Consider the following 16979-nt stretch of genomic DNA (forward strand, 5'->3'; position numbering starts at 1 on the left):
GGATTTGATGTCCCATTAACTAAGGTGAGAACGTTCCTCTTCATAACTGCGGTCTGCTGGACTGTGTCAGATTATCTAAGTAGAGAAAAGAAAAGAGTTTTACTGTTACAGAATGTCTTTGGAACATGTTATAGCAATGTTGTATTAGCGTGTTACTTACTTGCTGTTTTGGCCTGTCATTTTTGTATTGTCGGGAGCGCTCCGTGCACTGCTTCGAGTACGACGTTGGGCTATTGCAGTTTGAGGGGAAAGGCGGGGGAGCAAGGGAGAGGGCTTGGGAAGGGGTGGGGTAGGAAGGGACGTGTCCTACGGAGACTTGGTTGTGTGTTCTTGTTTCTGTTTATTGAACTCTTTACGTAAGTGTTTTTAAGAGAGGGATGGCGGCATTGAAAAGGATGATTGTTTTTCTGTTATTTCGTTAAGATTAAAATTTGGATTGGTATACTGATCTAGAATTCCTCCAATATACTGAGCAAAAGGCCTTTAGAATTTATGCTTAGCATTTCCATATCATTTTCGATATTAGAAAATGTATGTTTGTAATCTTCTATGTGTTTTTCTGTGGATAAAAAATGATTGTGTTTTATAGCGATAGACAAGGAAGAGGGAAGGAAGCGGCCGTGGCCTTAAGTTAGGTACTATCCCGGCATTTGCCTGGAGGAGACGTGGGAAACCACGGAAAACCACTTCGAGGATGGCTGAGGTGGAAATCGAACCCACCTCTACTCAGTTGACCTCCCGATGCTGAGTGGACCCCGTTCCAGTCCTCGTACCACTTTTCTAATTTCGTGGCAGAGCCTGGAATCGAACCCGGGCCTCCAGTGGTGGCAGCTAATCACACTAACCACTACACCACAGAGGAGGATGTGTCCATTATACCCGATGAAAAAGCTCCTGCCAGTGCACCCGATGTAAACTGGCCTCACAATTGTTGCATTTCATTCGGTATACTCCCGAGTGGTTATATTTGTTGTTTTAGTTAATGGATTTTGTATTATGCAGGATAGTGTCGTTACTGCATGAAGTTTTAAAGGCTATTCTTAAATTACGTTTTTTAAAGATGTTATTTATGGGGTGGTTATTGGCATTGTTAAAAGTGAAAATCACATTCTGTATTCTTAATTTGTTTTCTTTGATTAATTTTTATTTTGGCTGATGTTTTAGTTTTTGGATGATTTTATTGATTGAATCTTTGTTGTATACATGTTTTATTTGTTTCATGGATTAAGTTTAGTTCTTTTTGTTTTTTGCGAGATAAGGGTATATTAAAGGCTCTATATATCATGCTATAGTAGGCTGCTTATTTATGGACGTTGGGATGAGTGCAATCTTGCTTTGTTGTATTTGATGATTGTGTAGGTTTTCTGTATATTGTATATGTTATGTAATCTTCATCCCCGGTGACAGATATGTCTTGATAATGTAAAGTATGATCTTTTTCGGTCTCCAGTTTGAATTTTATTTGAGGGTCCAGTTTGTTTATCTGTTCTAGTATTTTATTCTCATCTGTAAATCTTCCATCTAATACAACAAAATTGTCATCCACGAACCTACACCAAAAGAAAATATTCTCAGTTTTACTGAGAATGTTCTAGATGGTCTATATAAATTTCAGCTAATATCTCCGAGGATGGTGACCCTATACGGAGGCCCTGTTTGTAGATAGTATCGTGAAATCTGAAATAATTTTTATTGACAGCAAATTCCAGCAGGTATACAAATTCTTCTATTTCTAAAATGCTCTAGGCACTATAATTTTTTAGATTGGTTGCTATTAGTTTTATTGTTTTTGTATGGGTATATTAGGGTACAAATTAATAATATCATATGATAGGCCTACTAGACTGTGGTGTTGCTCCATTTTCAATTCTTTTGAGATATTGCAAAATTCTATTGCGTTCCGAATTGCTTTTTAGCTAAACATACGTAGTGCTTCTTAAGGAACGTTTGAATGAAGTGTGATATTTTGTATGTTGGACTTGATCTAAAATTTATGATGGACCTCATAGAAACATTTTCTTTGTGAATTTTAGGATATAATTTAGCTGTCGGTAATTTGGGATTCATTATGGTTAATTTTGAGATTTCTTGTTCGTTTATAAGGAAATGGGTGTTTTTAAGTAATGTTTTAAAATTTTCTGGATTTTGGTAGTTGGATCTTTTTGTTTTATTTAAAATGAGTCGTTAAGGAAGCATTGTCTGGTTTTAGTTATGTACTCATCTTTGTCAATAATGACGGTAGTGTTACCTTTATCTGCCTTCGTTATTAATAAGTTGTTCTTAATTTTGTCTTTAACTTTCTTAAATTGTATGCCGTCGACTGCATTTTTGTTGTTGTTGTTGTTATTGTTTGTTAATGTACAATACTTCAAAAGAGTCAATAAACAGAAACAAGAAAACAAAACAAGTCTCCACAGGACACGCCCCTTCCTACCCCACCCCTACCCGAAACCCTCTCCCTTACTCCACCACCTTTCCCCTCCAATGCTGCAATAGCTATCAACTGTCGTACTCGAAGCAGTGCACGGAGTGATCCCGACAATCAAACAAATGACAGGCCAAAACAGCAAGTAACACGCATGTGCAACATTTTTATAACATGTTCCATTGACATTCTCTAACAGAAAAACTCTGTTATTTTCTCTGCTTAGATAATCTGACACAGTCCAACAGATCACAGTTATGAAGAGGGGAACATTCTCACTTTAGTTCATGGGACATCAAACCCAGACAATTTGACCCTGAGCAAACCACAAGAAGATTTTAAATTTATTCCCTCAAAACACCCGGCTTGTGTGCTGCTTGTGCCCCGAACTTACCTTGTGTACCGGCCCTTCATATCACACTACCTATCGCCCGCCTTGTTCTCTACAAAATGACTGCCATTTTGAACGATCAGCTGACTCTCCCACCCCCGACGTCGCTCTCATATCTCACACATTCTAGAATGAACATTCGATCATACGAATACGCCTCACCTCGCCCAGCTGGGCAGATTGAACGAGAGGCCATTCCCCGCTGGATGTGCGAACACACCACACTGGATAGAGCTGGTTCTCTAGTCCCTTCGATTGCTGCTGCTTTGGTTTCAGGTGAGACATAGAAATCAAGTCATGTAAAACATCGTTGCATTTATCTTTCTATATAATGTCGGAGATGAGAGAGTCACCCAATTACAAGGCACTAAAATCCTTTTGTGTTTTTGGCTACTAATCTTTGCTGCAAGCATGGACATACGCTTTACGGTATTTGAACTACTTCACTCTTCATGCAGATTCTATCCTCATGCACCTGCCGTTACTCCTATTAGAACTCTTTTCGCGTCAGTCGTGTCTCTCGGTTCCCTCATTCCCGTCCCGCCTCCACCCCTCATCTTGTTTGACATTTTGTACGACCGTATGGTATTAGGTATTTAAAATTTAGGACTGACTTGTAAAGAGCTTAACTATCGTTTGATCAATCTCACTGTTGATTCTTTTGAACTGTGTTACTTATTCAGTTAAATTTATGAGACATTAAAGATTTGGCATAAGTGTTTGCACATCTATGGATCTGGATTAACTATATAAAGTATTTAAACTAAACACATATTATACACTGTCAACATTTGTCTCAGTTATCCATCGATTTATATTTGTTATGCTTCGCACCCGCTGGTCGGTTATGTACAGGTACGTATATCTATTCAAGCAAAAGTTTGCTGTTATCATTATCGAAATTACCTTTTCGTTTCATTGTATGTCTTGTTATCATACCCTACGTCCTGGATCCCACTGGGCTATATTCCACTGCTCACAATGTGTTTTGTTATTAATATTAGCAGTAATATTGATGTTAAACCTGTACTCTGTAATTGAATCGTAGCCTCGGCCTAACATACTGTCACCACATGCTGGCAGAGAACTATAATAACCCAGTAACAGTTGACAACAACATAGTAACATGCGTAACAAAATGGTAGCAGATAATAACTAAATAAGTAATAGGGCTGAACTGGTTCTAAAACAATGGGAGCTGAAGTACCATTTTCCCACGAGGCCATTGACCCCTGGCAAGGTCGTTGACCTTATGACGTCGAGGGCACGTGACTGTGACGTCACGGCCACGTGGTATTGTTTAAAAACAAGGCCACGTCTCGTGACAGCTGTCATCTTGACAGACCCTAACCTCACTTTTTGAACAAGTGAGCGTGGCTAATCCATTCTTTTTATGTGACCATACCATTGCAGTCTATTCAGTTCTAGGGTCTCCAGCAAGTTTCTTTCCAATCCAAGCTGCTGTCGGATATCCACATTCCTTAATTTATCCATTTTTGTTTTTTGTGTACAAGAATGGAGGAACTTCATTTGTGTTGCCTGAAGATGACATTTTATTGATCCAGTTAGTGTTGCTGCTTCTAGACCATACGTCAATATACCAGAACTTAAAACCAGTTTTGGGATGTGATCTAGAACTTCAAGAGGAACTTGTCGTCAATCAATCAATCAATCAATCAATCAATCATTGATCTGCAACTACGACTGACACCCAGATGGCAGATACCCTATCAATTTGTTGTATAGCATTCATTATTTTAGAATATGATCTAGAACTTTAAGAGGAGCTTATGAACAATCAATCAATCAATCAATCAATCAAGCAAGCAAGCAAGCAAGCAAGCAAGCAAGCAAGCAAACAAACAATCGATCAGTAATCAATCACTCAATCAATCAATTATTCATTGATCTGCAATTAGGACTGACACCCAGGTGACAGATACCCTATCAGTTGTTTACCTAGTCCTTACTTACTTAAATGATTTCAAAGAACTTGGAGATTTATTGAACATTTCTCTTGATAAATGATTCCAATCCCTAATTCCTTTTTCTATAAATGAATATTTACCCCAAATTGTCATTTTTAATTTCGAATTTCAATTTCATCTTTACCTTTCCTACCTTTAAAAGCTCCACTCATGATTATTTGTTTATTATAACTTCCCAAGTTAGATTTTACATACTTTTTGGCATAAATGTCAAACACAGTGTACTAGAAAAGAACAATATTTTTTTCTGAATAATTAAGATCTGTGGTTTACCAGATATATCTAGATATCAAGACTTTTTGGTGGTCCAGAAAAATATTATTATTATTATTATTATTATTATTATTATTATTATTATTATTATTACTAGTTTCCTGCACGTCAAATGTTAGCTAAAATTATGAACTTTTAAGCTTATTAAATGAATATTTAATAGATATATATTGAATTTACTGCCCTGAAAAGCCACAGTTAAGAAGGGAACTGGTTCGGCCTACTCATTATAAATGAGGGTATATCAGCGCAATAGTCCAATGTGATGCAACCCTCGCACGGCATTTATTCCATAATAAACATTTCATCAGTAAGCTGAGTTTACTACAAAGCTGTTATGAGGATTTTTGAGAGAAGAAACATACATGGCATTACAAAATTTTAATCTCAGGATTTCGCTGTCAAATCCAATTTACCACCTTTGAACTAAATTCTGTGAACAATTTTACTGCAAGAGCTTGTTATCTTCTTCGTAGCCTTTTCCTGGTGGTGCAGGGTCCACTGTTTTAATCTCGGCTTCCCGTTTTGCACGATCTTGTGCATCGTGTGTTCTTAAGTTGAGAGACTTCATATCAGCATTTACTGTGGCATGCCTGCGCTGCTTTGGACGTCCATGAGGACGTTGCCCATTAATTTCAATGGAGGGGATGAAATTAGCATACCGTATGTGACCATATCACTGGAGATGCTTTTCCCGCGTCTTCTCAGTAATGGGTGCGATGTCCATTTGTTGGCAAATGGTGTCATGTTTTGACATGATGCTGAAGTGTGATACCCATCGACCAACATAGCATACACATTTCCATGCCCTGTAATTGGCGCTCTGTAGCTTTATCCACTGATTGGCATTCAACACCGCATTTTCATAATAAAAATTCAACACCATATCAAGCAACAGGATATAGTCAGGCCCCGATTTCAAGTAGTTAGCGCCCTGGGCAAACAATATTTAGCCGCCCCCCCACTCTGCTCGTTTTCCTGTTCCTCTAAAAAATAATTGTTTACAAATTAAATATTACAGTTTTCAAGATTATGAGTTTTAAAACAGCACATTATGCAAATACAGTTAATTCTCATAATTAAACGTATCAAGCCAAATACGGGTAACAGCCAAATAAGAATCAGGCTGTTTTTATTTTTATTTAAAAAGCCGTTGGTTCAGTTTGATAGTTTGTATGTAACTAAATAATTTTGGAAATAAGACACATTTTCTTCATAACATTTAAATATATAGATTAAATTCAGGTTTTAAAATTAGAATAGTTTAAAGGTTTTATATAGGCTAATAAAATAATTGGAATAATTTGTGGAATGTAAAAGTAATTTGAGCTGAATTAATTTAAGACATAATTCACGCAGGCCATAATTACTCGGTCCGTCGGCCGCCGCCCCTCAAAAACTGGCGCCCTGGGCAAATGCCCAGTCCTCCCATTTGTAAATCGGGGACTGGATATACTACAATGTGGTATATTTTGTACTTCAGATGTAGTGGCATCCTTCTGCTGCAGGGTATGCCTGTGACTTCCCTCCATCTCATCCATGCTCCCTCTATCCTATATTCCTAAATAAAAATTGATACTAATTGCATTGATTAGTATAACAATAGAATAATATGGAAAGTGCATGATTTGCTGTTTTACTCGTGATGCAACAGTAATCCAATCTATCGGAGATGAGGGGCAGTAGAAAAGACAGGTCACATCACAATAATGGTCAATATAATGTTACTGCTGATCAGTTTTATGAGCTTTCAATATTGTAGGCCTTCATATTTAGTTTCCTTCCGACTCTAGGATAACAGAGCAACTAATATAAAGGCAGTCCTTGCTTCTTTCGCGATTCCTTCTTGTCTTATTCTTCAAGTGATCGTTCCTTTAGGATTTTTGTCATTTTTTATAATCATCTTCACATTTTCTTTGCCGACATGTACCGATGACCACGCGTTTTTCACCTCAAGACAATCGTGATAGAAACCATCGCCAGTTAACAAACACTATCAAACAATATTTCCATGTTAACAATGCTTGGTGTTGATATGGGCTATGCAACAAAAGTCTAAATTCATTATTCTATTATCATAGTTGGTACGCTAAAACTGTATTAAGACAAAATGACTGGAACTTGTATTCTCTATAACATGTGTTACAGTATGTAATACAATACTTTTCAATAGAATCAATAACATAGGTACCGGCATTTTTAAAAATTTTAGGCACCTTACCCTAAACTACCATTTCATCCAGCGTGATTAATAATGTTTTATAACCTAGACTGTAGTGCCTTATTCCTAGACTTTATATACGATTTTCATTAAATTCTATTCACCCATTTTCTCATGGTTCAGCGTTGATATGGGCATAGCAAAAAAATTAAATTCTCTTATCATAGCTGATACGGTAAAAATGTGTAAGACATAATTGATCGGAAATTGAATTCGATATAACTTTAGATATAACTTTAAAATAATTAATAACATACATATTCGTGAATTAAATTTTAGGCCTTCTCCTAAGCTGCCTTTTCACTCAGCATGAATAAAATTATTTATAACCTAGATTGTAGTGCATCATTCTTCGACTTTACATACCGATTTTCATTCAATTCTCCTGAGCCATTTTCTTGTGATGCCCTTACATACATACAGACAGACTTGAGGGGAAATTGAAAAGTGCATTTCCTTGTTACTGTGGACACGGCCGATACAGAAATACCATTCTTTCTAAATTCTGAGAAATATACAGACAAAACTCTTATTTTATGTACATAGATCACTGCATAGCAACTTTAGAGCATCGTCGCCATAAGACCTATCTGTGTCGGTGCGACGTAAAGCCCCTAGCAAAAAAAAAAAAAAAAGCAACTTTAGAAATGAGTACTTCTATCATAGTAAAAGTAACCGATAAACAAGATTTACATTAACATTTGAATAATGCAGAAAAAATGTTCTTAGGATAAGTATAATTTCAAATTACTGAAATATTGTGCTTTATGTTCAGAGATAAAGGGAGCCGAATTCTCCAAAGAGGTCTGCCGAAGTTTGGTAGTCATGAAGGACTTTGGAAAATCAGGAAAGCTTCGTTATGAAGAGTTCAAATGCCTATGGAAGGAAATCAATGACTGGAAGGTGAGCAAGAAGATGCTATAATTTTAAGTTTATCTGCAAGGTAAATCATTCTAAATTTCAGTGGTGACACATTGATTTCACTCTTGGAGAGCTCAATAGCAACGAATACAACACAGAAAGCCTGCCAATTTTTTTGCTTTGCTGATTAGCCTTCTCATTTATTACTGCTTTTACTGTAGTGAAACTCCGTTCTCCGATATTTGTAATGTGCTACATTCGCAGTCATTTCTCTGTTAAAATATAGACTTTCTTTTCCCATATAGATCTCATAACGGTTAGCCTATTTTCTAATATACATGGTGACCTAAATGTCCGTTGACATTTGACGAGGCAATATTTCACTAAATATTGGAGCTAGAGAGATAATAGTTGACACGCATGACTGGCATGATATGGGATTTTATTGACACCAAAATAAAGTACACAAAATGACCAACAGATGGCATTGGACAGAAACATATCAGGTACAAATTGCTACACATGTCATGTGGTTTTATTGACACCAACAACAAGTGCACAAACAGGCTAACAGATGGCGCTGAACAGCAACACATCAGCACATCAGTGATGCCACATCAGACCTGTGTGCAGTATAAAAGGAGCTGTCGTGAGAGAGCACATGATCGGTAGATGCAGAGTGGGTTTCGGTCCTCAAGTGGCCACGGCTGGTCGTGGTCCAACAGCTCTGCACTCTGACCGGCCAACCGAGCAGAGGAGGGGTGGCCACGGCTCTACTGTAGCTCTACGCCTCTGCATTCGGGAGACGGGACAGGGCTGGACATCACGACTGGCCCCAACCGTCGGCTGTCCTGATAATGGTTTTCCGTGATTTTCCATTCTTCTGCACTAAGGCGAATGCCGGGACAGTTCCTAGAATAGGCCACCGCCGCCAACCCTCTCACCTTCTTCGAGCATCTCCTTCACCGTAACAAATATCCCGGCCTGAGAAACGGCGTCACCGTCTAGGAGGCCCGCCTTCCCCTTCAGGGGAGGAATGAAAACATTTTAGTAGTAGAGGTAGAGAGTGCATCAGATGTGCCTGCAATCGTGGCATGTTGACGTTACTAAAAGGACACTGTTAGTAAAGGTTTATTTACTTTATTTTGGTTTCAATAAAATCCCATGTCTAGTCAATCATATGTATAAATTATTACCTCTCTACCTCCAATATTCCGTAAAGTATTGCCTCGTCAAGTGTTAACGGACTTCTGGGTACCCTGTTTAATCTCCTAGAATGAATTTATAAGCTCATAGATGAAAAGAATGTCTCAGCAGTTTTACACGTATCATTGATATTTTCAGACAAAAGAAAAATATTTTTGAGCTGCTGAATAATAATAATAATAATAATAATAATAATAATAATAATAATAATAATAATAATTCATTTTTGGTAATTTTGCTACATTGGACATCTGGAGCAGAGTAAATTGACACTTTTGAAACAACTTTTATTGTGATTAGAAAGTAGGCCTACTTAATTTTCCAAAAGTTGTGTGTCAGTAGTTGAAAATATATCGCAAATAATGCCAGTATCTTATGGAAAGAAAGGGAAGTAAAGAAAAGCATCCTTTTCTCATGTAACTAGTACATAGTTTTCAATTTTCTTCAGAGTATTATGCAATTCTAAAATAATTTTTACTCGAATGAAACCTGTAGTCCCAGAACTCCCTCACAGTAACACGTAAATCTTGGGCAAAGCTTAAACAATGACTTTTTACAACTGAATAATCTTGTTCTAATCATACATATAAAGAAAATTTGCTCCAAATATTCAGTAATATAGCATCAGAACGACGTAGCTGTCGTTACTTAATTTACCATTAGTACCGTCTTTTGTCACCAGATTGCTCAGTCCATACTATAACATATAGAGAAGTATGAGGGCTGGAGAAGAAAAAATACTAGCAACGTATGCAAATATATGAAACCATTTATAGTAGAAACACCCTTCCTCTACAGGCCTACAGTGTAATTCCCTGCAAACATGTTGCACCCATTTCCAGGTGTGTGGAATGTGCAGGATGCCGCCTTTGTTGATGTCTGCGAGAGCACCATAACTGCTTGAAGTATGGCGTCTTGTGTGTGGAAATGCTTCCCTTGGTGGGTTCCCTTAGTTTGAGGAATAGATCACGACCATTGAAAGATGATGTTCCATCCTTCGTCTTGCACTGCACAGGAAAGAGCCTCATTTCTAAATGCATCTACACATTGTCCTGCACAAGAAAGCCTGCTGTAACGTGTTGCTCCTGTGAGGGAACTGTTGGCACAATTGAGGATCGATCGATCGATCAATCAATCAATCAATCAATCAATCAATCAATCAATCAATCAATCATAATTACTACGGATCTGCATTTAGGGCAGTCGCCCAGTAGAGCAGATTCCTTATCTGTTGTCTTCCTAGCCTTTTCTGAAATGATTGCAAAGAAATTGGAAATTCATTGAACATCTCCCTTGGTAAGTTATTCCACTCCCTAACTCCCCTCCCTATAAACGAATATTTGCCCAAACTTTTCCTCTTGAATTCCAACTTTATCTTCATATTGTGATCTTTCCTGCTTTCAAAGACACCACTCAAACTTATTTGTCTACTAATGTTATTCCATGCCATCTCTCCACTGACAGCTTGGGACGTTTTTAAAAATTATATTTGTTCATGGCGTCGACCCTATGGAGATCTTTTGTCACTACATGCACCATATATGATTGAACCTGCGTGTGATTGCAATGGTGGAAGTATAGAGTGATGGATGTGAGGAAAGGAACGTTAAGGGCGACACAAACACCCAGTCCCCAGGACTGGGATATTAATCATTTACAATTAAAAAACCCCTGACCCGGCCGGGAATCGAACCCGGGGCCGCCGGGTGACAGGGAGACGCGTTGCCCCCTACACCGCGGATAGCTTGGAACATACCACTTAGTCAAGCAGCTCGTCTCCTTTCTCCCAAGTCTTCCCGGCCCAAACTTTGCAACATTTTTGTAACACCTCTCTTTGTCAGACATCACCTAGAACAAATTGAAGTGATTTGACTTTTTTCCAGTTTTTTTAGTTTTCCTGGTGAGGGTAACATGCACTGGAACCATACTCTAGTTTGGGTCTTACCAGAGACTTATATGCCCTCTCCTTTACATCCTTACTACAACCTCTAAATACCATCATAATCGGGTGCAGATATCTCTGCCCTTTATTTTCAATGCTGTTTATGTGATTACCACAATGAAGATTTTTCTTTATATTAACACCTAGGTATTTACAGTGATCCCCAAAAGGAACTTTAACCCCATCAATGCAATAAAACTGAGAGGACTTTTCGTATTTGTGAAACTCACAACCCGATTTTCAACACCGTTTATCACCATACCATTGCCTGCTGTCCATCTCACAACATTATCGAGGTAATTTGGCACAATCTTGTAACTTGTTTATTACTCTATACAGAATAACATCATCTGTTAAAAGGCTTATCTCTGATTCCACTTCTTTACACATACCATTTTTATAAATATATAAGGAAACATAAAGGTCCAAAAATACTGCCTGGAGGACTTTCCCTCTTAATTATTACAGGGTCAGATAAAGCTTCGCCTACTCAGATTCTCTGAGATCTCTTTTCTAGAAATGTATCCACCTATTCAGTCACTCTTTTGTCTACTCCAATTGCACTCATTTTTGCCAGTAGTCTCCCATGATATACCCTATGAAATGCCTTAGATAGGTCAATCCCGATACAGTCCATTTGGCCCCCTGAATCCAATTTATCTGTTATATATTGCTGAAATTCTTCAAGTAGAGCTTCAGTGGAATAACGATTCCTAAACCTGTACTACCTTGTATCGAACCAGTTATTAATTTCACGAACATGTCTAATATAATCAGAAATAATGTTTTCCCAAAGTTTACATGCAATTCATGTCAAAATGACTGGCCTGTAATCTTCAGCTTTATTTCTATCATCCTTTCCTTTATACACAGGGACTACTATAGCAACTCTCCATTAATTTGATATATCTCCTTCATGCAAACAATAATCAAATAAGTACTTCAGATATTGGAGTATATCCCAACCCCATTGTCTTTAGTATTGTCCCCATGTCACCACTAAGATGTGGTTATGTCCCAACCAGCCAGTCACTCAGGTGTGTCCGATCGAAACTCTCTAAGCAAAGTATACAATTTTACCATTAATACAGATTTTTTTAGTAACATATTCTTCGACAGACAAACATTGTATTACGGGTGAAGCTATCTACTAAATAACGGGCAACAGTTAGTGAAAACAAATTTCTTAATTTATTCAAAATATCAACAAACAATAGTATTCACTCACTCACTCCGTAGGCTTCTGAGGGATGTGAAGTTCCCGTGCCGATCCCACAATCCTCTTCCTTCCTTTCCGATCTTGAGACTGCTCTTCCCAGTAATCATCTTGGAGGGTCCGGCATACCTTGTTGATCTCCTTCTTCCAGGTGTTTCAGGGTCTTCCTGAAGGTCTTGTCCCATCAAGAGATCCCTTGTATAGACCCACTGGGTCTCTGTTATCGAGAATCCTCAGTACATGTCCATCCCAGCGCAGTCTCTTGGATTCTATCACACCCATTATAGTGTGTTGTTAAGAGAGGGTGTAAACCTCATAATTAAGTATTTTCTGCCACCTTTAAGAGATAGGATCGTACCATGGGTCAAATATTTTTCTATAAACTTTATTCTCAAAAACTTGCAAGAGCTGCTGCTCCTTCTTGGTGAAACTCTATTTCTCGGAACCATACAGAAGTACTGGTCGACTGATTGTTTGTTAGATAATCATTTCTGCATTCCTTGTTAAAAACTTGGAGCTTAAAATAGGGCTCATGGAGTAAACTGCCTTATATACATTCTTAATTCTAGCTTGGTGTTCCTGTTGCCTTCGGTTTTCCTCATCGATTAATACACCAAGGAATTTAAATTCCTCTACTCTTTTAAATACATATTTCTCAATGTTCAAAGGCAATCTTTTAACCTCATCTTCGGTCTCTGTACCACCATGTAATGGAATGTAATGTAACAAACAATATTAAGGCAAATAAATCAATAAACCATTGCAGATTAAAAATCATGAATCCAATAACTCTCAATCAAATTTTCACTGTGTTAGTAAACGTCCAGAGTTCTTTACTTCGAGCAACATGAAAGTTACCTCCAAATTATTAGCTGTAACGTACAGTATGTGGCGTTGAATTTTAATCGAAGTGAATTTGTAGGTATTTTATTTCTCGTCGAACATATGAGTAGCCAATTTCATCTCTAAGTGATTTAGCGATTACTAATAACTTATCTCTAATATCTGTTAAATGGATCGCATTAAGTTACTCATTATGCACGACACATTACCTTTAAATCATAAATAGAATCCCGCACGTGAATTTCAATTCACCGCAGACACAAGTTATTTGCAACACAAATTAAATCATTAAATAATACATAATGCACTTACAATACCTGTAAACATAATGTCAGTCTCACATACAGACCAAAATAAACAATATTGGCAATTAGCTATCAAACACTCCTCGCATGTCATATATGCCGAAGATAATTCATTCATTTCCGTGTTCAGTCAGCATTTCCAAAAAACTGACCGGCCGAGTTGGCCGTGCCCGAATAGGCGCGCGGCTGTGAGCTTGCATCCCACTGTCGGCAGCCCTGAAGATGGTTTTGCGTGATTTCCCATGTTCGCACCAGGCAAATGCTGGGGCTGTACCTTAATTAAGGCCACGGCCGCTTCCTTCCAACTCCTAGGCCTTTCCTATCCCATCGTCGCCATAAGACCTATCTGTGTCGGTGCGACGTAAAGCCCCTAGCAAAAAAATCCAAGAAGCTGCAGCTGCCATACCCTTGTTGTTTCCTCTAAAAACATCTTGTGATGTGCATGGGATGTCCAGAAGGCGACAGATAGGTAGGCGGCTTGGGTCTTGTTCAGCACCACGTTCACACGAGGTGTCTGCGTTTACTGGAAGGATCCCCCATTTCTTTAACTTCGTCTTGCATCAAGGGACGCCCACTCTCATGCGGTTGAGAGACCTTCATACAGGGTAAGGTACGTCGGCGCCTGGAGCTAGTTGTTCCTTTGGTGATAAGTCTGTGGGTAGTGAGCTCCTCCACCTCTTAAGACGAGTTGTCTCTGGTGTTCCCTCCAGTGGTAGAGTCCTAGCAAGGAAGCTCTTGTGGGATTTGAGGTGATACCTTGTAGCTTGGTGACCATGGAGTGGATGTCGATGCTCATTTTCCTTCTTTGCTCTCTCAGCGTCTGCATCAGTGGCCCTCCGGATGTTGGGTGGGGCTATTCCAGCAATCGGGTACAGTTTCTGCACTGGCGTTGGTTTTAGGCATCCCGAGATTATCCTTGCAGTATCGTTAACTATATCAACCTGTAATGTACCCTTCCCGCGTCTCGAACACCGATTACATTCCCTCGTGCTGCCTATATTTCGACGGGATCATGTTCGCTACATTCTCCAACTTATTAAATTACGATGCGGACAATTACTACGCATAGGCCTACATTTATAACAATCCTTGGGATTTTAATTATTACCTCGCCAGAAAATACACTAGTCCTAATGGCACTACTCACTACGAGATCACATATGCTCCTTACTCTCATTAATACATTTGAGGATGCTATCTTACACATATCAATGACTATGGCCATCTAAGCCATGTCTATAACTTGAAGAACTCAATGCTCAATACCACTATCATGTTCCCAAGGCCTGCCAACACATTAATTTATTCATATTGTAGCATTGAGTGAAGACTCTATCCACATCTGTCTGTAATATGCTACTTAGTTCGATGACCCCTTACCGTGTTAATTACTCCTTCGACGATGTCACGTATTTACTGAATTTCTATCTTACCGTTCGGTTCCTTTCTTGATGATAAAAAAAATAATTATCAACACACTGGACAGCCGAACACATTATCTGAGTTAATTTATCACACGCTTTAAAATTCACTTGATGATTCTCCTACGGATTAATATCAAAAAATGACAACTTGGACATAACAACAAATTTCATTCTCTAACATGCGGAGAAGTTTCACACATTTCCATGCATATGCACATTAATTTCAAAAGCATGCATATTACTCAATTGCACTAGATATGACATTACATTTGAGGCTTCTTTGCGCGTTTATTAATGAAACTTTCTCTGAATGATACACAATTGTGAACAGTCATCTTCATCTTATTTATATTTATATGCACCTTTACATTATTCTTCTACTACAAAGCAAGATGAATTGACATGAAATGGATCCGACTCATTAACCGATTTCATCTTTATTTCGACCCTAATGTTACTGGTGGTTGCCTCTTAGAAATGAAAATTCAAACAAAGACTACTAAAACATCTCTAAATATCTACGTAGAGTACTACATAATTAAAATGGTATTTGCTACTCAGCTTTCAGGTTACGCCTCGTCCTAGGTCGGAAGGCCCCATCCTTTTTACACTACCATGGTCACTGACGAAGGATATCCAAGAATCGAGCTCATCATAAGTCTAATCCAGTTGGTGCTGTCAATGACTGTGTTTTCGTACTGGGTCTGATGATTCCGCAGTTAGGTCAGCTGGTCCACTCGTACACAGTGCCTCCGCAGCAGCTTGGTAACACTTTGTAACTGTTGTTACCTACTGAGCTATCTATGGGTTAGCTACCAAGTGTATGGCTACTATAGCATAGAATATTTATTGGCATTAATTTAGGTGCTATCATAGTCCATCTCCATCTGGTCACAGTTTATGTATTTATCAGTTTCTTCAGGCCATGGTCGCCCAGCAGAGCCTTTCCCACACTACATATTGACTGTTGTATACTCTCGGAAAACGTTCTCAGCACCTTGACGGTGGCCAAACACACGCGTACTGTCATGCCGCTAGGCGAATTGCAATTGCCACTGACTAACATGTTCTGCACGACTCAGTTGCGAAATGATAAATTTAGCTTCGACTGACTGTCTATCCGAATAGTATTCTATTTCAAATCTCACTCATAATGACGCTCAGAGTGAATATGTGCGGCAACACGGTCAGTCTGAGATATTTGAAGAGTTCAAATGTAGAAATGTCCACTCCCAACACAAATGTTCAAGATAGAACTGCCTTATGAGTCCAAGTTCAAAGACATTTGTTCGTATGCAGCTAAAGTTAAGAGTGCCTACGCAGCTCAATAACACGAAGTAAAAGATTAAAGAATGTCTATGTACAAGTAAAATGTAAGAATGTCAAAATCCCAAACTAATGTCAGGATGTCTCAGACTAATGTCGGAATGTCTCTGCGTATGGCTAAATTTATCATCTCGGTCACCTCCTTCCTGAGTACTCTTTACTTCGGTTTCCCTCGGTCTCCTCCAGTCACAAAGTAGTAATCAATATGACGCTTCCTCTCATTGGCAGGCCGGTTGTGCGTCCTCTCCTGGGGCTCTTGGATTTGATTCTTCCCCTGCTCACGTAGGCCAGGTTTAGAAACTTTATACACTTTTTTACGAGCTTCGCATTTTTCTTGGCCTAAAATCTATATGTTCCCTCGATGTTCGTCATGTTTGTAGTGTTTTTAAAACTGGGCTCAATTGCGTTTCTTTACAAATTTTATATGACGTTCTTGTCACACTTTTTGGCCATCGTGGGTCTGGATATCGCGTGTATTGTTTCTCATCGTCTTTTGTCTTGCAGTGCGCCAATCTTCTCTCGTCATTCGTGCCGATTTCTAAAGATAATTTATGACTT

The 16979-nt window shown here is 38.6% G+C and overlaps 1 protein-coding gene across 1 annotated transcript in view; it reads left to right on the forward strand.

Annotated features, from left to right (window-relative positions):
• The window catches only part of LOC136877779 (calpain-B-like), a 459866-nt gene that overhangs the window by 399028 nt on the left and 43859 nt on the right, over positions 1–16979 (forward strand). Inside the window, exon 14 of the mRNA XM_068228742.1 lies at positions 8074–8201. Coding sequence (XP_068084843.1) covers positions 8074–8201 — 128 coding nt within the window. The remainder of the gene's footprint in view (positions 1–8073; positions 8202–16979) is intronic.

Source organism: Anabrus simplex, chromosome 7 (genome assembly GCF_040414725.1).
Source record: "Anabrus simplex isolate iqAnaSimp1 chromosome 7, ASM4041472v1, whole genome shotgun sequence".
Lineage (NCBI taxonomy): Eukaryota > Metazoa > Arthropoda > Insecta > Orthoptera > Tettigoniidae > Anabrus > Anabrus simplex.